This window comes from Ambystoma mexicanum, chromosome 14 (genome assembly GCF_040938575.1).
Source record: "Ambystoma mexicanum isolate Mex_15411 chromosome 14, UKY_AmexF1_1, whole genome shotgun sequence".
NCBI classification, from domain to species: Eukaryota; Metazoa; Chordata; class Amphibia; order Caudata; family Ambystomatidae; genus Ambystoma; species Ambystoma mexicanum.
Window position 1 is genome coordinate 632626781 of NC_090940.1, and position 23887 is coordinate 632650667.

The 23887-nt window shown below is 41.4% G+C and overlaps 1 protein-coding gene across 2 annotated transcripts in view; it reads right to left on the bottom strand.

Moving 5' to 3' along the window:
* The window catches only part of CDC42BPB (CDC42 binding protein kinase beta), an 867880-nt gene that overhangs the window by 77306 nt on the left and 766687 nt on the right, over positions 1 to 23887 (bottom strand). For both annotated transcript variants that reach the window (XM_069638111.1, XM_069638110.1), the window contains 2 exons: positions 286 to 383; positions 110 to 194 (listed from right to left, as the gene is read on the bottom strand). In XM_069638111.1, coding sequence (XP_069494212.1) covers positions 110 to 194; positions 286 to 383 — 183 coding nt within the window. The remainder of the gene's footprint in view (positions 1 to 109; positions 195 to 285; positions 384 to 23887) is intronic.

The window sequence follows — 23887 nt, forward strand, 5'->3', positions numbered from 1 at the left end:
TAATTATAAAAGGCACAATTATAGCTCTTAGAGGCTCTTAGAGACAATCTTCTGATTGTGGTTCCGCTTTAGACTTCAAACAATAGAACACTTGACTTGCGGCACTAACCTGAGAACATGTTCTTCAAGTACAGCAGCCGTGGTGGCTCCGAATTGAGCAGGTTCAGCGTGCCTTCCACATTCAATGGTTTGAGCTGTTCGGATAAAATGGGGGCAATGATGAGGCATTATAGAGTGTACAAATGAAAAGTGGCCACAAGATATAATTCATACAGGGGCACTTACTCGTCGGAGGCCAATCGTCTGCACCCATTCCATGCTGTGAACATCAAAGACGTCAATGCCGTATTCTGTGTACAACGTCACGTAAGAAGGGCTGCAGCCTGGCATAGACACAGCAAAATCATGTCAAACACAAACTTCCAACTTAAAATTATGTAAGCAACAGGACTGAACTGAAACCTCAGTATAAAAGGGGCATAATTTGATCAGTTATTGCGGCCACTAGCCATAGTATGAACGAAAGATTGTAAAGGCAAACAATTTATAACCCCCTACAATTCCCAATAAATAACACATTTCACAGTATTTCTTCTGTCAACCTGAGAAGGGTAGTGTACACAGCTAGCTATGGTCAGATGTAATATAATGCTTTCAATGAGTTTAACCATCTCAACACTGACCGGTGCAGAACTAAGGTCCGATGTTTAATACAGTTTCATATCTCACATGGAGGCTCTGTTAAGGCATACATGCTTTTAAACTGAGTTACAAATGTGTCCTTGATAGAGCCATATCATTGTTTATTTCACAACCACCTCATGAATCATCATGTGCCAGGATAGCATATCATAATAGAGAGCTCTCTGCAGCAAACCGCCTCTTAAAAGTGTACTGTTACATTGTCACTGGGGGCTGATTGAAAAGACAGACCAGGTGGTGGGACAGCCGTTATTCACAAGCATCTGCTGCCTTGTAAACACTGGCCAATCCCTGCTAGGTAAGATTTTCCTATCAATGATAAATCTTCCTGACATGTGTCAACCCCAGAACGTTTTGTTTTAACTAGTTAACTATTTTTCCCTGTCCTTATGTGAGAGGGTATCTTTTTCCCCTCTCACCTAGTATTTTACTCTTAGGGGTGACCTTTTTATGTTTCTCCATAGTGTATGGTGAAAGTTATAATTGCCCACAACGTTTGGGTTTAGGCTGGGTTGCCCTGTTCTTTTCTCTTTTTTGTACTTGGGTGAACTACTGTTCCCAAGTAGTAAAGCATATTTTTCATCTCCTTTACATTTTGTACAAGCGAGCCAGCAATGCCAACCTTATGTGGAGTGCTGGGGGATACAACGTATCCCTTCTTACTTACCTGGCAAAAATGTGTTATAACTGCAGAGGCAGTGGTTTTACCTTTATAACTTTTAGTCATTTGTACTGGCAAGTTGTTCATTTAGCCTCGGTAAGGCACAGAAGGGCCACCATTTTTCTAAAATGGTGGGATCCTTCTTTTTATGCTTTTCTTGCTTGCTTGTAGTTTCTGAGGTCTTCCCCTACCATTGTAGGTGGGAACTACCTCTGTGGGATTTTTATCTTTGGCAGGAATCCTTGTATTCCCTGCCAAGGCTCCAGAGTGTCTGAGAAGGCAGAAGCAAGGGAGGAGTCCAAACCTCTGCACCCTTTATCTATCACCTTGCCTGAAAGAAGCCCAGTCTCACTGGGGGGCTGCCTGTCCTGATTGGACAGCCAGACAGCCCCTTTCTGTAATGCAGGGAGAGATTGCCAAAGTTGTGCTGTAGTTCCTGTTAAATACACCGAACCGGGAAGCTGCTGACAAGTCGACGACTGGAGCTGAATCCGAAGAGGAAAATGAAGAATCCGCAGATGAGATGATTTCCAGCAACCAGAGGGACTGCTGAGTAACCAGAGGGCCTGCTGTGTAACCAGAGGGCCTGCTGAGTAACCAGAGGGCCTGCTGAGTAACCAGAGGGCCTGCTGAGTAACCAGAGGGCCTGCTGAGTAACCAGAGGGCCTGCTGAGTAACCAGAGGGCCTGCTGAGTAACCAGAGGGCCTGCTGAGTAACCAGAGGGCCTGCTGAGTAACCAGAGGGCCTGCTGAGTAACCAGAGGGCCTGCTGAGTAACCAGAGGGCCTGCTGTGTAACCAGAGGGCCTGCTGTGTAACCAGAGGGCCTGCTGTGTACCCAGAGGGCCTGCTGAGTAACCAGAGGGCCTGCTGAGTAACCAGAGGGCCTGCTGAGTAACCAGAGGGCCTGCTGAGTAACCAGAGGGCCTGCTGAGTAACCAGAGGGCCTGCTGTTACCCTTCCTTGAAAGCGACCTGGGGACTCCGAAAACAAAGACCCCGACCCAACCTGGTGAGATCCACTAGACTCAAGAAGACCTGCATTTTGAGCCATCCCACGATGTGCTGCGACCTTGTTGGGCTGCAATACACCAATACCCTGGGACCTCGAGCCATCGCGCAGTGCACAGTCTTCAGAATCGAGCTGAAACTTTGGTGGCATCCTGCTGGACTGCCAGAGACACAATTTGATTCCGTGAATTACCCTCACCAGAGTGCTGGACCAGATTAGAGAGGAGAATCCGACCAGCGATATTCAGTCTTCTCCTGGCTCCTGAAAAGGGCGCCAAAACCACAGAGCCGCATCCAGCCGTGAAGAAACTCTTGCTTGGAGCCTTTCCCGTTGACCCCTGGTGCAAACTTCCTTCCAGTGTCCTGTCTTCAGTCTTCATGACAAGGAATTAATTGACTGAGTTTTTGGTTGCAGATCCTGAAGTCTCCCCCGCTGCAAACTCATATTCTGTGCTGAGGTACTGTGTTGGCTGGGGTATTTACTTACCTTAAGCTTTTCTGATTTCTTTGTAGGTTTGGGATGTTTCTTGTGATTGGGAGGCATCTCATCCAGTTCACCCAGGCCCACTGCTGCAATCCTCCTAGGGGGTCTTCTCAGATGTCCATGGACCCTTTCAACCTCTCTAAAGTGAGATACTTACTTGTTTGAACAGTCTTCCTTAGAGACTCTGACGTTTGCAACTTCTGTGCCTATCCTGAACTGCCTGTTGGGCACTAGAGAGCCCCCTTCTTTCACTGTGAACACTCATGCTCCAAGAATAGGGAAAGACTTCTAAGGTTTGTGCCTGTAGCCTAGAATGGAGAGCAAATGTTTAAAAGTGTACGTACTTGTAAAAGAGTTGGTTGGCAACTGTCACTCAGAGTGAACAGTTATACAAGTTCTTACTTACCTCAAATGCGTTCTGCCATTCTGAAAAGTATATGTAAGGTTATTATACAACTGTGATTTGGTTTTGACTCTTCCCAAAAGTAATGCTGATGGCTTTACTTTACTATTTATTTTAGGATATAAATGTATACCAGCTGGGTCTTGTTTCCCCTGATTTGCAGTTTAGCCTGTCTAGAATAGGTCTGCCTTAGGTTTCACCTGCCGTGAATAGTTGTGTGCCATTCTCTTTTTTAATAACATTTTATTGAATTTTCTTATTGATTGAAAACAACAAAATACAATATGAAAGGAAGCACAAATACATACTGTTTGCTACCAAAATCGATTTTAGCTGTCCAGCTCATTGCAAGGTAGTATATGAAACAAGCTGCACACTAGCTCTTTGCACTCAACAATGCCTTGCAAAACATAGTATGTTTGCTATGAAGTTTGTTCCCATTTTTGCCAAATCTTTTTGGACTTTCCAGGACAATCTCTAGCTGTATACACACAGTGTTCCATTGCTATACAGGCATCCACATCTGCCACCCACTGTTCATATTGGGGGGTGATCTCTGAGCCCCAAAGTTGTGCAATATTTCTTTTGCCCAGTCCTGTGGTCGTTGAAAGCAAGTGTTTTCCAAAACTGGTCACTTCCCCCTCCTCTTCAATCCCCAACAGCAGCAGCTTGGGCTCATTTGAGATTGGTCGACCCATAACCCTCGACAGCCTATCACAACACCTCTGCCAGAATGGTTGGATGCGAGGGCATTGCCACAGAATGTGGAAGAAGGTTCCTTCTTCCGGCTTAGAGCGTAGGCATTTGACGTCTGTGATCTTGCCCCCGCGGTAACGTGTCACTCGCGGATAATATACCCAGTGTAACACTTTTAGTTGTACAAGTCTAATCCTAGCTGATATTGCAGTTTCCCGGGGAAACATTAGAGTCATGGTCCAGTCCTCAGGCAGTACTGGGCCAACATCTCTTTCCCATTTCGATTTTAGATTACAGAGTTCTTTCGTGGCAAAAGAAGAGATCGCATTGTACATTATAGAAGTAGTCTTAACATTCACACTATCCAGAACGATATGTCCCTCTATAAGTGTGCATTCAGGTAGGTTGAAGAGGTCTGGCAAGTGTGTATTGAGTGCATGGGATAACTGCGTGGGGTGATACTGCTCAGTTGCTGGGAGGCCAAAGCAGGTTCACAGGTCAGTAAACAGTAAAAGGTACAATTTTGGCTTCTTTTATCACATCCTTGATTTTTAATATGCCAGCTGCTTCCGGGTTTGGCCACCTTGGAAGTTTGTGGAGCTCGGGGAGAAATGTATTTTCCATAGAGGCTGTACCGGAGTAATTTTAAAGCCCCATCCTATGCGTTTATGTGCCTCTACCCAGATCTGAGTAACGTGGGTTGCCATTGTGCGAGATGGAGGGTGGCTCACAACATGATATAGACTTTCGAATGGGGATGTACCATGTCTCTGGCCATTTCCACTCGGATATGTGGTAGTTCCAAATCCCCATGCAGTATGTCAGTTACAACCGCCATCTGGCTCGCCCAAGAGTATGTTTGCATATGTGGGAGCCCAATCCCTCCCTCCCACACTGAACGCTGGAGGGTACATAGTGCTATTCTTGGGTGTCCATCCCCCCACAGCAACTTCTGCAGTGTCTTATGTATTTTGTGAAATTCAGTTGCGGGGATGTGTAGCGGAGCATTTTGCAAGATGTATAGGAAGCGGGGGAGAGACAGCATCTTGAAGAGCCCTGACCTTCCCAGTAAGGTTAGTGGCATTGTCACCCAGTGGCTCACATCTTGTGTAAATCTATTCACAATTGGGTGTAGGTTTCTGGCCACGTAGTCTTCTAATTTAGTCAAGACTGTGATACCCAAATACCGAAACTGTTCCATTTCAACTCTATACGGGGAACCTTCAGGAGGTATACAGTCTATTCCTTTGGTTGGAAACAGTATCATGTATCCCAGTTTACCCTCAGACCGTTGAACCTGCCATATTCCACCAGTATCTGTGTGACTATGGGGCAAGAGACAGCTGGGCTACCCAGATAGATCAGTAAATCATCAGCATACAGAGAGACTCTGTCTTCCCAATCTTGGGTCCAGCGGAAGACTGACCATGTCTGTGTATTTCTTAGCATTATTCCCTGGGGCTCAATTATTAATGCAAATAGCATGGCTGACAAGGGGTAACCTTGTCTTAGTTGTGTGCCATTCTTAATAAGTGTAAAGAGTTATTCCTTACCTTAGTCTGTGTTCCACTGATCTGAAAAGCAACTGTAACAGTATAGTACACCCTTAGGGTTTACCTACCTAGGATAGATGTGTGCCATTCTTAAAAAGTGTCCTGTAGGTGTAGCTTAACTTGGTCTGTCAGGTTCAATCCTAAATTAGTGTAGAAAGTTATTTCTTACCTTAGTCTGTGTTTCACCTACCTGAAAAGCAACTGTAATTGTATATTACACCATATGGTCTTACTCAATTGGTACAACTGTGTGTTATCCTGAATGTAGTTATAGGTGTATGCTGTTCCATGAATTTGTCTTCCAATATTCAGATAAGTATCCTGGTAACAGGGTTGGTTTACTAAGTGATTCCTTAACTGAGTGTCACTACATAACTGACAGGGTCCACTACCTTTGACCTACTGTAAAGTAACCTAAAAAAAAGTGATGGTTTTACTCCCCGTGAATAGGTGTGTCCTTTACTAATTGCGTTTGTTAAGGTCCGACTGCCCTAAACATGCTGTTAGTTTTCTGAACGGGGTCTATGCTTTGGTTTCTGTACTTTAAAGCATTGTGTTGTGTTTTTATGTGTTTATGACTCTATGACAAAGTACTTACCCCAAGACTCAACTTGGCCGAATTGTATTTATAATAAACCTTTATTTTTCATAATACTTCTGGTTGTAAGTGTTTCTGTTGAACCCTTGGTATAGTATTTGTTCCTTTTTACAGCCCTCTCTCCCTCCTAAAATGAACCTGGCTGCTCTGTCTACACTACCAGGTGGTACAACTTTATACAAAGAGTGGAGTGTTGTACTGTCTCAGTTGTATGGTTTTACTAAACCCTTAGTTGGACTTCAGAAAAACTGCCCTAACAATCCCAAATCATCCCTCTTTTGAATTCCCCTCGTGAGGTTATACCCTTCAGTCCTTCATCTTTCATCTGAACTAAAATCTCACACAGCATTCCAACATAAATATGTATATCAACAAGAAATGGGACAAATTTGGACATCACCTCAGCTTCGTTCAATTCCTGGCCTGCTTATAGCTAAACCAAAATGCCTACAGAGTGAAAATCCCATTCAAGTAGAGGAGTTTGTAATGAGCATCTCCAGGCTCCTTTTAGCATTAACACTAAAAAAAACAATCACATGTGATCCCAAAAACCAGAAGACCTTGATAAGAAATATTAAACAAGTAGCCTCCACAATACGCTCCCCACTAAACCAATGATGCAAATCTATCTTCTATTCTGTCATCTTCCAATAGCAAAACCCAATAGTATAATAATTAATGATGTTAACCCATTAAGGCTGAAAGGAAAAAGGAAAACCTTTGTAAGTCCAAGAAAGATGGCAGTGCCATGATCCTATAATGCATAATCTCAGCCACCCAGACCCCTGGGGAATTCATACATTTTAACTTCTTACCTAAAGAATCACAGGGCCACTAACACCATTCCCACAGAGGCACATGAAGCAACCAGAAGACAAGCACCCATTCATCTCCGGAGGACCCCCCCCCCCGGTCCCTCCCCCGCGACCCCCATTCTCCTAAAATAGGCCAGGGTTTCACCAATTTCTTCAATGAACAAAGTAAGAACATTTGACAGAACATCAAGATACCCACCCCTTCCCAGACCACAAGCTTATTCAGCACAAAAACAAAACGAAGTCTGGAACAATTGTACTCCCATCAGGGACACTTCAAACGAGCATACTCTCTTTAAAATCCTTTTGCTGCCTGGCCAACCCCAGCTGTGCTGAAATGGTGAAAACAGCCATCCAATGGGCCCTTATATTGGCTAAAGATCATAAACTCTTCCCTAAAAAGCAGAGGATTGCTAAAGAATTGGCCAATTGACTCCACTTCTGAAGAAATATAAGACCTACATAGATACCGTCCGATTACTGAGATTCTCTTCCTGACTAAAGCCACTGAAGCAGGTGTTGCAGCTCAACTTGACAAGTAGATTTCATCAATCTCCTTGGTTCTTACCAATCTGGCTTCCACTGTGGCTTCAGCGCCAGAAAGTCAACCCTAAAATTAGCAATAGCACTATTGGAATTTGTGATAAATGGGATGCGTGCCTTGTCATCCTTCTTGACCAGTCAGCAGCCTTCACCACGATCTAGTGTCCAATACTTCTGGGCCCTAAGAAAACATGCATTGGCATTGGTGGAACTCTCCGTAAGTGATTCAAATCCTATCTGGAAAACTGCTTCCACATTGTTACTAGTCACAAGCCGATGTTAGACCTGGTACAAATATCTTAGGACACCCTATTAGGATCCATCTTCTCTGATACACTATTCAACCTGTACTTTGAAGCTTTGGAGGAGTTCAACCACGAAACAGTAAGTGATATCCAAGGATATGCTGAGGACGTTCGGCTCTGTCTCAAAATGTCAAACGAACCAGACAGCAGGCATCTTGCAGACTGTCTAAAGGATTCAGGAATAGATTTCACATAGGTACCTTCAATGCAATAGATGGAAAACTGGAGTTTTACTTGTATTTTCAGCCAAGTCTTTGCTCTCTATTCAGTACTGGCTCCCCTCTCGAACCTCTGTAGGGAGCCCACCCAAAAGAATTTTCTGTGCCAAGTCTTTGGGCTTCTTGATTGAAAATGACCATCACCCCAACTACAGAGCACTGTAAAAGATGATACTGATGGCAGGCAAGGACCCCCAAACCCTATGTCTAAATAGGCAATATCCCACCCTGTTGCAAAACAATAATCCGAGTATGCTCTACTCAATCAGCAGCTCTGACATGAAAGAGATTAACATTTGCAAACAGGCATGAATAATACCATGACACCTCAAAGTACTGGACTCCGGGTGTCTATACCCTGAAATGACCAATGTAGCATTCTACATGATATTTCTACTTCTTAGGGAGGGGTTTCCAAAACTGTGATCTTTATGCAGATGTTTTCATCTCAGCTGTCCCTTGACCTGTCCAGTCCCTCACACGGTGTCCGGCAGAACACAAACATGTCGTGTAATGCTTAGTTGATGTCTTTGGATACCAATAACTTCTTATGACACTGAAAACAATGATGCAATGCTAATTAAATAAATTGGATTACTACCAAGAAAAGGGTAATTAGCAAAAGCTACATATTAATTAAAAACATATATGCCTTATTTACACCTCCAAGTACAGTGAAAAGCCCTAAATACCAACTTCATCTGGTAAAACTCTCCATTCATACTTCTGATCGTAGCAAGATTATTCAAGTCCTGGTTATCTCAAGATTGGATGATGGAAATATCCTGTGTACATGTTTCCTGAAATCAGCAGAAAGATTAATATTGGGCTCCTGTATAATGATCGCATTGCCCCGGTTCTAATCGCCTTGCACTGTGCACTGAATTGAAGCATAATGCATCGTCATAACAGCCTGCACCACTTTGATGGCCATACACTTTAATACTCCGGAATACCCTGTGCCTAAACTCGGTATCGCCGGCTGCACTAGAGCCGTTCCAAGCAAAGAGGATCTACGTCTTGGAATGCAGAGTAAAAAAGAAAAAAGAAATCCCTAGCTTACTAGTTCACTGGCTGTGCAAAGTACTGCCTCCTTCCCTCAACATCTTCAAGGAGCTTTTCAAAACATTTATATTAAAAGAAATCCCTTAATAACAACTCTGGACTCTCAACCTTGTTTCCCTGGAAACATATCTGCTTCTTAATAAATGTATTCAGTCTTTCGCTGGAGACTTCAACAATATGTTTTACTGTTAATCTGTCTGTCTTGCTATTAATGTTGACACAGAACTTGACTTTGATCGCCCCTGACTTATAAATGGTCTTCACGGACAGGAGCCTTCCTGTCATTTCTCATAACCATGCCTACTAAGTGAGGGGACGCCCGTATGGGTCTAGTGTGGACTATACAAAACCTAAAGACAATAAGTAAAAAGTACCTCTCTGGGGAAAGGAGGTCCCTCACCAACACAATCAACAAAACAAAGGCCCCTTTTTGCCACATCCACTGACAATTATGTCCTTAGACGTTGAGAAAGAATTTAACAGAATAAAGCAGAATTACCTCTTCCAAACACTGTCCCGAATTGGGCATTGTTCAGCACTTTACCAACATGGCTGACCTACATGTGTCGCATACAGCATCAATGATGACAATCAGATTAATATCAGAGCCATCCAATTTATGGCGATGGCGTGATGAAGATACCCCCTTTCTGCCCTGCTCTTCAGAGTGTCCATGTAACGATTTGTAATCAAAAACAGAAATCATAACAATATCGAAAGGAATTGTGGCTGTGTGCCAATGACCGGCTTCTGTTGTAAATCATTCCCACTTCTTTGCATGTGCTTTTGCAGAAAGTTGAAGTATTTAGTGGTATCTCTTGCTAGTAGAGCAACTTGTCTAATTCCCAGCGCCTACTGGTTTCCGCAATGTGCCACTGATGCCTACTTGATGGTTGGAGTTACAAATGTGGGTGGGACCAGACTTATATGCAAATGTAAAATTCTCCTCTGTAGCCCCCCTAAACAGGTTCTTTGGCCGAATTCATTCTCGATAGCGGGTCCCTTCTATTTTGGAGGTTTTACATTTAAGAGCAATGTCAGACACAGTCTCCTTGCTCTATAGGCATGCACCGCTACAGCCACATATAATTGGCAAAGTTTAACAAGGCAAAAATATGCATCTTTGGATGCTGGTAGTACAGTTGTTCAGAGACATGCCTGGCTTTTTGGTGTTGGACGGTCCTCATTGGTGGGACCAGGCTGATATGCAAATGGATCATTCTCCTCTGGCACGGCGAGCTGAAGCGTAATTGTAGTGCTCCGTGTGAGCACCATCCATAGTGGAGGTTATTTTGCCTTATTTGTTCTTAGTGAAGGGGGTTATATCACATTTCTGGCAACCATGAAGAAATTGCAGGTACCCCCAACGTCTAGCTAGTCTTAGCCTACCAAACTCAAGAAGAATCAATTCGAATTCAGTGTATGCTGTATTTACAAGTAGTGCAATAATGAAGCACATGAAAGGGTCTATCCTGGTGGCCACAGGCATTAATTAACATGATAAATCTGAGACAAAGTATGAAGAGTCTTCCTGCAGGATTCCAAAGAGGGTGGCTGATCAATACATCCAAGAAAAATCACCTGGGCCCATTTTCATATGCATAAGGCTCCAAGATCCTGTTCTGGCAACATTGATAACTCTGATGGCAAATACATGGGTGATGTTAAGAATACTGAAGCACGGCTCTCTTCGGAGGATCGAAGGGACAGCTGACTGTATAAATAGCAAATACAGAACACTTGAAAAGGCACACAGTGTCCTGGAGATGAACAAGTCCACTGGCTGTGCAACTCATGAACCATGGATTACATTCAAGCTACTTGCCGATGGGCCCCACCGTACCTCCCACCCATACAGCATACTAAATAAGGAATGCAAACCTAATGCAACTTCTGGCACCTGGTTTTGGAAACGTCAAGTGAAAATAAATGAAGATCTTTAGTCCACCGGTTGCAGAAATATGGGATGCTTATCAATGCACTGTGTATCAGAACCTGTGAAATGGAATAACTGGACTATGTCTAGTGGACTCTATAGAGGATGTTTATGACGGGGTCCTATCGATTCACCTACTTTCTGCAGGGGCAGGCACTCTGTGGGAAAGTCAGGAGGACATACTATAACGTTGGCTGTATTGTAGGAATGCATAAGGTGTAGAATATATCTAATTCTGTAATTGGACATAACAAGCATCTATGGGTGTGGAAGGACTGGACAGAATCGACTTTGACCAGAGAATTCGATTATCAAAGCTGGGATAAAAATATCAAGTTGCAAGCTTCTAGTCTGGCATAAAAAGTCACTTGCTTTCTCAATTCCCCACATGCACACAGCACGCCATTTCCTACTCACCAAGAGTCAATGGCTAATGGCGAGTGCACATTTTGAGGTGTGTCCTCGGGGTATCATGCTTGCACAGGAAAATGATCCCTAGGTTTTGGAAGGCTCCCGCTGCGACAACTTGGAAGACTGGGGTAGAAAGCTGAAGAATGCAGGATTTCTGAAAATGGCAACCCATAAACAATAAGGGGGAGGTAGTATTCAACTTGCTGAGATCGGATCCACATTTACAGGCTTGTCTGGTGAAACACACAAACAATCTGTGATTACCAGCGCCCAAGCAGAAGCATCACGGGTCTGATAATTACTCACTTTCATGTAATGCTTTGGGGAAACATAGCTTCTGAACATTTCTGTTCAGGAAGATGAACAGAGTAAACTATCCAGATGACAACATATGTATTTTTTTTATTTATTTGTACATTTATATAGCACACATACAGCCCAAGGGCATTGCAGCGCTGTTTCTTATGGCTCGCTTAGTTGCAAGGGAAACTTAAACATGTGATTCAGTTAGACAATTCATATGAAATGTAATGTACTCATTTGTCGGAACACAACATTTAGGTCTTTGCAAGGCTGAAACAATTAACCCCTCCAACCTCAGAAGGGAGAGAATCTTTTATCAGTACATTGTCAGGATCTATAGGTTTACTTTACTTTAGTTCCCGGGTAGTCATAGATTAGTGGCATAACTGAGTTGTAAAATGTAGCTTATTTTCCTTCACCATTTCCCTTTCAAGAAGGCGAAGGTAGCCCAAGGCAAGATGGTGGACACAATTGAAGGGGTCTGGAGTGAGGTAGGCAGATTTGGAACCGTTCCAAGGTTTCATCAGAAGACATCCAAGAGGCAGCAGCTAAATCAACAAGCTCCAGTTGTTAGGTCTTATCTGAGATAAAGAAATCATCTGCAGAACTATTCAGTGGCATTGTGGGACATGATCCGGAGAACTGGTGGGATAATTGACGTTTTTAACTGTGTAAGTACCACAGAAAACAAACCCAAGTTGAAGCCGTAACGTGTGAACGCATGCAAAAGAATCTGAATTTAGAAACTCCTTAAAGAGATTGCGTGTCCTGAATCAATTTGAAGTGCTTCACGTTAAAGCAGTATATTTGTTGCAACTCCTCAGCAGCGGCACAGAGAAGAGCGCATTTCTCACCTCATGCACACCTCCCTCCTTTTGCCCTGTTTCTGGAGGAATTAATTGAGACACGGACATAAGCAGGTTTGTTGCCAGCACTAGCACTAAATCAGACAGTCAAACGCTATTTGTTTTCTTGGCGGGGGCACCGGTGCACTGTGTTCGAGCAAACTTTTCCCGATTCAGGGAAGCCTTCGCTTGGTTTCGTTTACTTTTGAGTGGCGCAATGTGCTATTCAACAGAGAAACGGACTAACCGCTCCTGCTATGCAGGCACACGTCAGAGAAACTTGGATTTCTGAGTTGTGGAGCGCACATTCGTTACAGAAGGACAGTTGAAGGGTGATTTTTGTTCCCTTTCCTTTTCTTTTAAAAGGGAATAACAGTTGAAGTTCAAATACTGTTGTGGACTGTGGAAGCGCAAATTATAGTAAGTTAGGGCAATTTCTCAGGAAATGACTTAATAAAAGAACAAGAAATTCCTGAACATAAAAGATGAACATTTGAGCAAACCTATTGAAGGCAGCTCAAAGAAGGTAGAACAATAATTACCCACAAACCAATGAATAATTTAGAAAGCATCTACTAAAGACAAAGCTAGGAAAGTAAAGTGCAAGTTCTAAATCTACTGAAGTTTTGAATCATCACCTAAAGGTATTTAGCAGAGGTTATCAGGTATGTTTTAGAGGCAACTGGTGGGAGGAGAATATGTTGGGGAGAATGTAATAGTTTCAGTGTAGTAATTGTTTGACTGTCTCGTTCTAGGTCTCTCAGCAGTTAGGTTCAAGGCTAGGATCCGTTTATTATTTTGTCCCATTCCCCTTTCCCTTTAGAGCAAAAGACATTCCACCCGTAGATATTGAAGGGGTGGCGTGTTGAATGCTTCGGAGGGCTTCTGGGGCCAGCAGCTTCCGCTGTGTTCTACAGGATCCTGACACTGGTACAATCGTTCATAACAACAAAGACACAGGAGAAAGGCCCGGGTGCACTGAACTCTAAGGACACAAAGAGCGAAGCACCCAAGAAGAGTGCCACTAATAACCACGTTCCCACTGACAAACCAACTCATCCCACTCCATCCATTCAACATACGCTATCCAATAAACCTATTCACAAGCAGTGAAGTGATTGCTCGATCAGAGCTACACAGCACATACACAAACACAGACCACTCTTCCCCACAGTGGCAAACACTCCACTGCTAAAAAAAACTCCAGATCCACCCAGCCTAGTATACAACAGAGCACACCACAATACAACCCACAGCAAAACATACACCCCTCCTCTATTCTAAATCGCCTACAATCTTACTAGCACAAACGGAGCAGGTACTACAGACAGTAATTAACTGGTGAACTTTCTGAAAAAGCAATATTTAATATAAAATTACGTTCTAGAAGGGAATGAGTTTTGTGAGGCTACATATCTAATCACAGAAGATGCATCCCACACAACGTCATGCATTAATTCACCAACTTAAGCAAACTGTCTTTGTCTTAGAGGGCAGTGTTACTTTATACATAGCTTGATCAACTGAAGACAGAAAAAGTGTCACTCATGCCTGAAAACCTTTCTATGCAAACAATTCCTACTTTACCATTTATCCTTCATACCAAAAAATGAACATATTCTCCATGTATTGAACCACAAGGTTTGTTTCCTAATCCCATCTGTTAATATGATTATTACTCCTTTTTTCCTTTGATAATAGCATCATCAATGATTTATAATACACAAAAAATGACAACCATTTTGCGACATATCCCATGTTTTCCTTGCTCTATATGTTTCTGTCTAATGCTTTAAATATTATTGGACATTCTTCAGGGGATCTCTGTTGTAGTTTATTGTTCAAAGGGGAATCTAAAGGGAAAATATACTCCTGTCCTCACACATCTATAGACCACAGAAAATATGCCATTACTGAATAATTGTTGTGGTTAACATGGATGGACGATTGCTTAAAGTAAGATTAATTACACTCATCTAATCGGAAAATCACTATTATTCAGAGATTCTTTTTAGCAATTCTTACTTTGGAGCCCAGAGTGCTCAGAAACCACATTAATAACTAAATAAACATGAGATGTATTTTCTCTGATCTATAGATGTGAAAATAGGAACATCACCTCTATTCAGATGTTCCTTTGAAGGGTGACATACATGAATACTTCCCATTATTAAAGAATTTGACAGAATAGGGCAAGGAAGACAAGTAATATAATACTTTGCAAAATGTCTGTCATGCTATTAGCTTATTGTAAATCAGATGCGCCTTATCAAAGTACAGAAACAAAAAAAGGGAAATAATTATATTAACAGCTGGCAGTATGAAACCAACATTGTGATTCAAAGCATGGGGAAGATGTCTGTTTATTGGTATGAATGATGTGTACTGAAAATAGGAATTGTTTGGAAAAGAGGTTTTTAGGTATTATAAACATTTCATGTATGGGACAAATGTACTTTCCTGATCATACAGCAGCCTGTGAGCATTTGCATTCCAAAAGGCAAAACAATGCAATCATCTAAAAAACACTGCCAAGATATAGCTGAATATTCGATATCATCGACCAGGCCAAAGATTAGACAAGTTCTGTGACTGCCGACCAGGCCACTAGAGTCAGTGCACAGCCCAAAACGACACGCCCCTTTAAAATACAAGTTACTAGATGCACATTTTAGTCAGTATTCAATGACTATTCCATGATTATAATTAATCTCTACTAAGGCATGGTGCTTTTTTGCACCAAGCTAGTAATCCTCATCATTTCTGAGCTTGTGTGAACAGTGAGCAACTACAAAAGCCTAACAAGTAAAGGTACTTTGTTTATTTTACCACACATATGCTCTATCCTTAATCTGGTCTTGCTAGAGTTGTGAGAATTTATTTTTAATAACAAATATTATCCAATTACTGAAACAGTGGGGTACACAAAATCAAAAGCTTCACCTATAGTGTCAACAACCCTTAAGCTCACAAAATAGTTTACGTAGTCAGAAGAGAACTAGAAGTGGGTTTACAAACATAAAAATCAAATGTATTAGAGTGGAGCTTGAAACAAGGCTAATAGTGGAAAATGGGAGTGAGTGGGTGCGCTTTTCAGGAGCAAGGAAGCCAGCTTTATTTGTTTAACCAGCTAAATGGACATCTGATCCTAACATGGAAAACTTGACCTTTCTCCTGACTGGGAAAAGTTCAATCTGTAGTATTCATTTTGCAATACTTGTACATCTCAACCTTTGCCATTAGCTTCCCTCTTGTGGGCACTGTGATACACCAAACATAGTAGGGAGGAAAATAGAAAAAACCAAAGTAGAAGACACACCAGCATCCAAGCACATAAATAACTAAATCAAACACCTGTGTTAATGGATTGCATGAAGTCACATGTAAAGGACAAATTGAAGTCTGTACATTTTATTTTACCAGTCACTCAAAAAATGAGGTCTACCCACAGTATTATTTCAGATCTGGACTCAGTGGGAATCAAGAATTAGTACAAATCAGTGTCCTAGACCTAGATTCTCTTTTATTCATACAGGACGGGTTAACAACCATTTCTATTTCAAACACCGGCTATATTCACAAGGCTAAATATCCAAAAAATAGAGTGATTACACTCTGTTAGGAAATGCGCTTCTCAGTTAGCCCCAATTAGGTTGCTTATCTTAGATTCACTGCAGAGTATATCAAAAAATGTTAATCGAAAAATTTTCAAAAAGTAATACGTTTCATAGCAGGAAATGTTTAATGCACATTCCTGAAGTATCTGCTGTTACAGTATATCTTTGTAAATCACACAATGAGTGTTCATCTGAGATTGCCCATAATACTCTGGTGCCAATGCATTTCGGTTAAAACCTTCTTCAGGGCGGTATTATAGCAAAACTGATATTACATGACTTATATAGTAACGTTATTAACAAAATGTATCACAATGCACACAAAGCGATCAAATAAGAAAAGTATTTACAAAAACACATACCGGTTCGTGTACCACATCCGCATATATAGATAATGGGGAGAATAAAACAAAAAAGCATACTAATTAGTTTACTGTCATGATTATGCCTGTTCTGTTTACATTTCAGCCTTAAAAGGCAAGTCATACCTTAGTCATGCCAAGAAACGTTAGGATCGTGAAGTTGTACAGTTGCACAACGAGTAAATCTACAAGAAAAGAATAGATGTAACTCTAAGTGGCCCTCGCGGACATCAAAGGATAAAGCTTATTTAATGCTGTGGATAGCTGTGCTTACCGAGCAGCTTTAAAGACGTGTGTGCCGAGAGAGCTGCATCTAATGCGCTCGCACTCGCAATTGCTTTCGTTTTAAGCGTTTCCATGGAGACGGTGCGAGGTGTCGCGGTCCGGTTGGAGCACGTACGCCTCGCGCCCCACCCCCGGGTGTAAGCCCTGGAGCGGGGATGTCTCCATGGTAACTGGCGTTTGGACGAAGCCCACGTGTCTCTGGCCTACATGTGCTGTTAGTAACTGATTCGCGTTCAGATTGAAACGCGTACGCGAATCGTTTCAAATGCATTTACTGAGGGATACACGCATCAGGGTAATTCAAATGGTGACAATGATAGCGTTATAAGTATAATAGGCCCCGTTAGAACAAATCAAGGTGCCTGGGGTATGTGCGCTATATTGTGAAAGGGAGACAAGTTGCTGTCAAATTGTGTACACAAGGTACAGCGACCAAAACTAAGTCTGCCCCAATTCGAAAATGTTAGGTAAATGTAAATACTATCTGGAAAAGCAGATAGATATTACCAATTTTACATTAAGCTAATATATTTTACTTAGATCTATAATGGGCCAACAAGTAGATAAAAATATGTGGAAGTGAAGTAAAAGTTGTTTACAACGTGTGCAACCATAGTGACAGAGGTAACAATGTTAATTCAGAATGTTCAAAAGTTGCAACGCAATTAAGGTAAATATACAGCTGGCATATAACAGGGAGCCTTAGAAACAAGAGACAGAGGGTCCACATTTACATGAAAGAATGTCAACCATATTGTTTAGTTAATTCAATTACTCCGAATGGTTCTACAGAAAACATATGTAGTTTATTTCTTCATTGAGTCCCTTTGGAGTAAGGGAGCCAAGGCGGTCAATCCAGAAGATTTCTCTCTGGTCCATCTTCCTTTGGAAATTCTCATGCGTATCGCTTTTAGAAACCACTTCTAAAATTACAAAACGGATCTGGGCCAAGTTATGTTTCCTCTCATCCCAATGTCTTGATACCACCGAGTTCGGATTGTGGTTCCTTATGCATGATCTGTGTTCATTCCATCTAGTTTTGGCTACTCTTAATGTCTGACCCACATAGTACAGTCCACAAGGACATTTAATGGCATAAATTACATTGAAGGAATCACATGTAGCAAAATTCTTGATTCTGATTGTCTCCCCTGTATGGGGATGTTTAATTGTTTCTCCTTTAGTTACATAACCACAATTGCTACAATTCAAACAAGGGAATGTCCCAATTTTTTCTGTGAGTTTTTTCTTCAGCGCTGGTTTCGTTTTGACTAATATGTCTTTTAAGTTTCGGCTCCGCTGGTAGGCAAATGTAGGAGCTTCCTTAAACAAGTGCTCAACTCGATGATCACAAAGTAGTGTGTTCCAATGTTTCTTAATAATGCATTTGATGCGATTACTTTGACGTGAATATTTGGAAACGAAGACGAGTGGTGGAGCTTGATCCTGCTTTGTCTTGACTTTCAGTAAGTCTTCTCTTTTCTGGGTGTCTACACGAGCTTGAGCTGTGCTTATCTCTTCTTCCGAATATCCCCTGTCTAAGAATTTCTTGCCCATTTCTCGGATGGCCATCTGGTAGTCTTCTGGATCACTTACCAATCTTTTCACCCTCAACATTTGGCTGTATGGAAGGTTTTTTATAAGGCTAGGTTGATGGAAGCTTAGGTGTTAAAGTAAGTTGTTCCGATCCGTTGGTTTCCGAAATATGGTGGTTTGATATCCCATAGTGGTGATTTTAATGTCTACATCCAAAAAATGGACAGCAACTTGTCTCCCTTTCACAATATAGCGCACATACCCCAGGCACCTTGATTTGTTCTAACAGGGCCTAATATATTTATAACGCTATCATTGTCACCATTTGAATTACCCTGATGCGTGTATCCCTCAGTAAATGCATTTGAAACGATTCGCGTACGCATTTTAATCTGAACGCGAATCAGTTACTAACAGCACATGTAGGCCAGAGACACGTGGGCTTCGTCCAAACGCCAGTTACCATGGAGACATCCCCGCCCCAGGGCTTACACCCGGGGGTGGGGCGCGAGGCGTACGTGCTCCAACCGGACCGCGACACCTCGAACCGTCTCCATGGAAACGCTTAAAACGAAAGCAATTGCGAGCGCATTAGATGCAGCTCTCTCGGCACACACGTCTTTGAAGCTGCTCGGTAAGCACAGCTATCCACAGCATTATATAAGCTTTATCCTTTGATGTCCGCAAGGGCCACTTAGAGTTACATCTATTCTTTTCTTGTAGATTTACTCGTTGTTCAACTGTACAACTTCACGATCCTAATGTTTCTTGGCATGACTAAGGTATGACTTGCCTTTTAAGGCTGAAATGTAAACAGAACAGGCATAATCATGACAGTAAACTGATTAGTATGCTTTTTTGTTTTATTCTCCCCATTATCTATATATGCGGATGTGGTACACGAACCGGTATGTGTTTTTGTAAATACTTTTCTTATTTGATCGCTTTGTGTGCATTGTGATACATTTTGTTAATAATGTTACTATATAAGTCATGTAATATCAATTTTGCTATAATACCGCCCTGAAGAAGGTTTTAACCGAAATGCATTGGCACCAGAGTATTATGGGCAATCTCAGATGAACACTCATTGTGTGATTTACAAAGATATACTGTAACAGCAGATACTTCAGGAATGTGCATTAAACATTTCCTGCTATGAAACTTATTACTTTTTGAGAATTTTTTGATTAACATTTTTTGATATACTCTACAGTGAATTTAATATAAGCAACCTAATTGGGGCTAACTGAGCAGAGCCTTTCCTAACAGAGTGTAGTCACACTGTTTTTTGGATATTTTGTGTTTGAATAGGTCCTAGTGCTACAGGACCTTTTATGAACTGGCTGCTCCAGGCAAAAATATCTTGTCAATATACTTCAACATATTTTTTCATCATCAAATACAAATACTAAAAAGACTTAATTCATAAGTGGTGCCCTCCTCTCTCACTTCATTTTTCGATATTCACAAGGCTACCACTGCTTAGGAGAAAAATACACGTATTTGTATTTGTTCTGACAGTTCAATATTCATAATACCAACCAAGTAAATACAATAGAGATTAATTGTTCTGTACATAAAGCTTCTCTAACCCAACACATAACTAAATGAACACATACTCACACTTACACCACACAGTTCAAAGAGCAGACATTCTCTCCTTATACACATGTAGGCCTAAAACCTCGTACCATCACACACTCCTAAAACATACATAAAAGGGTGATATAACTAATTATCACCCGCCAACAATAAATACAATTTAGTGAGCCGCTAATCTCTTACGTGCAGATAAAGTATATAGCAAAACAAAAACAATTAATACACACATTATTTATATAAATTCAACATTTGTAATAGATTTGTTTGTTTGAGGGACTGTGTCGGATGTGTGAAATGTATGCCTGGAAAGTGCCTGTGTGAAGTCTTCCGTATATTTTGCTTATTTTGTTAGACCTTGCACGAGAGGGTTACAGTATCCTCAGAGAAGGTTGCGCTCATTTTTTGCAATGATTTACCCATCCGACAGGCAAACCTTATAGAAATACCCAACTGTGAAACCCTACTTGTTAAGACTGAATTAAATCCCAATACTACTCTAAACCTATACATCTTATATCTTCCACCTGTTGCTATGTCAGACTTTTTAGCTAACATACGTGAAATTATCTTTTCCACTCTTAAGCCCAAAACCAAAGTGGTCCTGTTTGGAGACCTCAATCTGGGGTTTCTTGACTCATCAGACCCCCTGGCAAAGGCTATGATGATGCACTAAAAAATCTGGATTTTACTCAACATGTATAACAACCTACCCACTCCGGTTGTAGAATACTTGACTGGGTAGCTTCCCACAGTATTGAGCATGAAGTTGGAAGCAAAATCATGTCCATGGTCAGATCACAATTTCATAAATTTTGAAATTCCCATGTCTTCCACCTTTAAGAAAGTCCAAAGTTCACAGAGTAAAGTACTCTGTCACAACTTTCAAAAGCTCACTCCTGTGGCGCTAGCCACTTTCTTTGCCCCATACCCAAACAACCGAGCCCAGTATATGTCAGCTGCTGACGTATCAGCTGCTTATAGTAAGATGAAGACCGAAGCTGTGAACAGCCTAGCTCCATAGAAGTTAAGACGGGAGAACATCACTCCATCTAAAAGCTGGTACTCAGCAGAAATACAAAAGCTAAAACTTAAGAAAAATAAGGCCTTGAGGAAGTGGCAAACACAGTGGTCACTATGGATAAGTCGCCATCACGGGACCGGCAAGAAGCAAACGCGCATCGGGAAACCAACGACTACAAAAGTAGTAATTCCACGCAGCGGGTTCCTTTTAAAACCGGCTGTTTCCAAATCCTCTGCGGGACGGGAGACGCACGGAAGGACTCCAACACTCACGAAAATAAGTGTAAGACATAACACCTAATGTCCAGGGCAAAAGTGAGACGCGAAAGTGTATAAGAGATACTATATACTTGGTATATGATACCAGAAAATAATGAAACTAATGTAGCAGATGGCCATATAGTAACAATAAGAGATGTATACATAAGCTAAAAATTCTGATTAAATGAAAAAGTTGAAAAAAAAGATTGATAGGAAATTAAAACCGGACCATCATTGGATCTCTCAGGGCGTGAGATGAGCGATTGTGCAAAACTCTATCTGATGGTGAACAGCGATATGCGACTTTGATAATATTGCCAGAATAAAGACATAAAGGTTGGTATAAAAATGTATAAATAAAACATCAATATAACACAAATGGTGATAAGAAATAAATATACTAAAGCGCACACACAACTGAATTTTTGTTGCAGGATAAAGAAATAATTCCAAAATTGGCACAGAAGCATTTGTAGCTGTAACTAGAAGAAATATCTTGAGTGTCTGGAAAACGTCCAAAAAACAAAAAAACTCTATTCTGTTCCATGATTAAACAGGTTAGTGCTCGGATTAAGCCCTAGTTTTGGGGCTTTTGACATTGGTTGTTCTCCACGCTTATAATCTTTAAATTCGCTTGTTTTTCTTTTCGCATTGCAGTGGTTGAAAGAAAATACCTAAGGGGTGTGTGTGTGATTTGACGTCCGCCAAGTCTAGAAGAAATACATCTGTCCTGAAGATGGCCATATTAAAAGCAAAAGAAGTTGGGGTAAAGTCTCATTGACCTTTTAAAGCCGAAACACATGTAAATATCCATAAAGGTTTTCAAATTAAACCTGTACTTAGAGACCGAAGTGAAAGTCTCCAGGCATAAAAACTTTTGTGACTGAAAAAGAAAATACTGTCACTTTTCTCTCCTGTGATTTTGGCACAGAGTTTACAAGATAGAATGTGATGAACTAATTTCACCTACTAACCCCATTGTTGTTTTTGAAAATAAACTTTTTCTAAAAAAATGTCTAATGTGCTGAACGAAAATCATTACAAAGTGTTATTGCTGGTTTCAGCATCTATTCAAAAGTCTTTTTGAATAAGACAGTTGAAATTCTTAATTGTTTTTATGTGTGTTGAATTGTATTATGAATAAAATTAGTTTTTTAAATAATATTGTGTGGAGAAAACATAGGACGTCTACCAACGTGACTGGTGATTGATATTGGTTAGTGGACCAGGTTATCTCTATCGGAAAAAGAGTGGGGTAATCTATTCATTTATATTTTGTCTACATATACACTATGGGTAAGGCCAACTATAGTTGGGCAGCTAAAGAGCATAGGGAGGCTATTTGTGCCGCTAATAAGTGCTCCTATGAAAACAGGATTAAGATGGCAGCATCAGACACAAAGGAACTTTTTAAAATCTTGAAAGAGGTCAAAGACTCCTGTCACATCAACCGTGCAGTCGTGAAAGACGCTGTCTGGTGCATTCAAATCGAAAAAACCATGGCTAGTAAGATCTCTTTGATCAAGGGGGATAGTTAAAATGACACCTTCCTTCACTGCTGTCCAGGCTCAGCACCAGCCAGTGCCATCTAAGCCTTTTTCCTTCTCAGAGGTGACCGAAACAGAGGCACAGGGTTTATTAATTAAGATCAAACCTACTAGCTGTCTAGGTGATATCTGCCCTGCCAAAATAGTCAAAGCTTGCGCCCAATCGCTTCCCCCTTTAATCACTAGTTTTGTAAATGCATCCTTCAGCAGAGAAATGTCAGTTCCCATAGATGTAAAGCAATCATGGATTACACCACTTTGAAAGAAGCCACATTGGACCCATGTATAGCGGGAAATTATCAACCAATCACTAACTCCCCTTTTCTGCTGAAGATTTTAGACAAAATTGCATATGAGCAGATAGAGACTTTCCTAGTTACCCATAGCATATTGGGCCATAAACATACTGAATCCACTTTGCTCGACCTTAAGTCCAACATCCTACAGTTTATGGAGAAGGGTAAAACGTCTTTACTGATGCTCCTAGATCTTATGGTGGCATTTGACCTAGTGGATCATTCCATCCTCGCCAATAGACTGCTAGAAAGGGCCTCTTTCTTGAAGGCAGCAGGCAGTTGGGTACTCTCGTTCCTGTCGGACCGAACGGCCAAGGTCTTCCACAAGGATTTCATGTCAGAAGGTGTTGCTCTGAACTGTGGAGTGCCTCAGGGCTCATGTCCATCCCCCACCCTCTTCAATATTTTTATGCTTACTCTGCTTGACCTAATGGATGACGAAGGCACTTGTTATTCTAATTATGCCTGATACCCAGTGCCTATTCCCACTCTCAGGTGACTACACCAAAGACACTAATGTCACAAATGCCACAAACAGCCAAATTCATCTTTCGATACTGCAAAATGGACCAGCCTTAAATAACTCCGAAACTGAGATCATGATCCTTGGCACAGGCCCCAAGTTGCGCCATTTGGTCAAATCTTATTCTGCCATCCAAAATGCTGACTGTCTTCTTCCAACACTTAAAGTGAAAACCCTGGGAGTCACTTTTGATCAAGAACTTTCAATGAGAGCTCATATCAGCAGTCTGGTGGCAAACTATTCGTACATTAGACTCCGGGCACAGATCAGACCCTTCCTTGATGCATT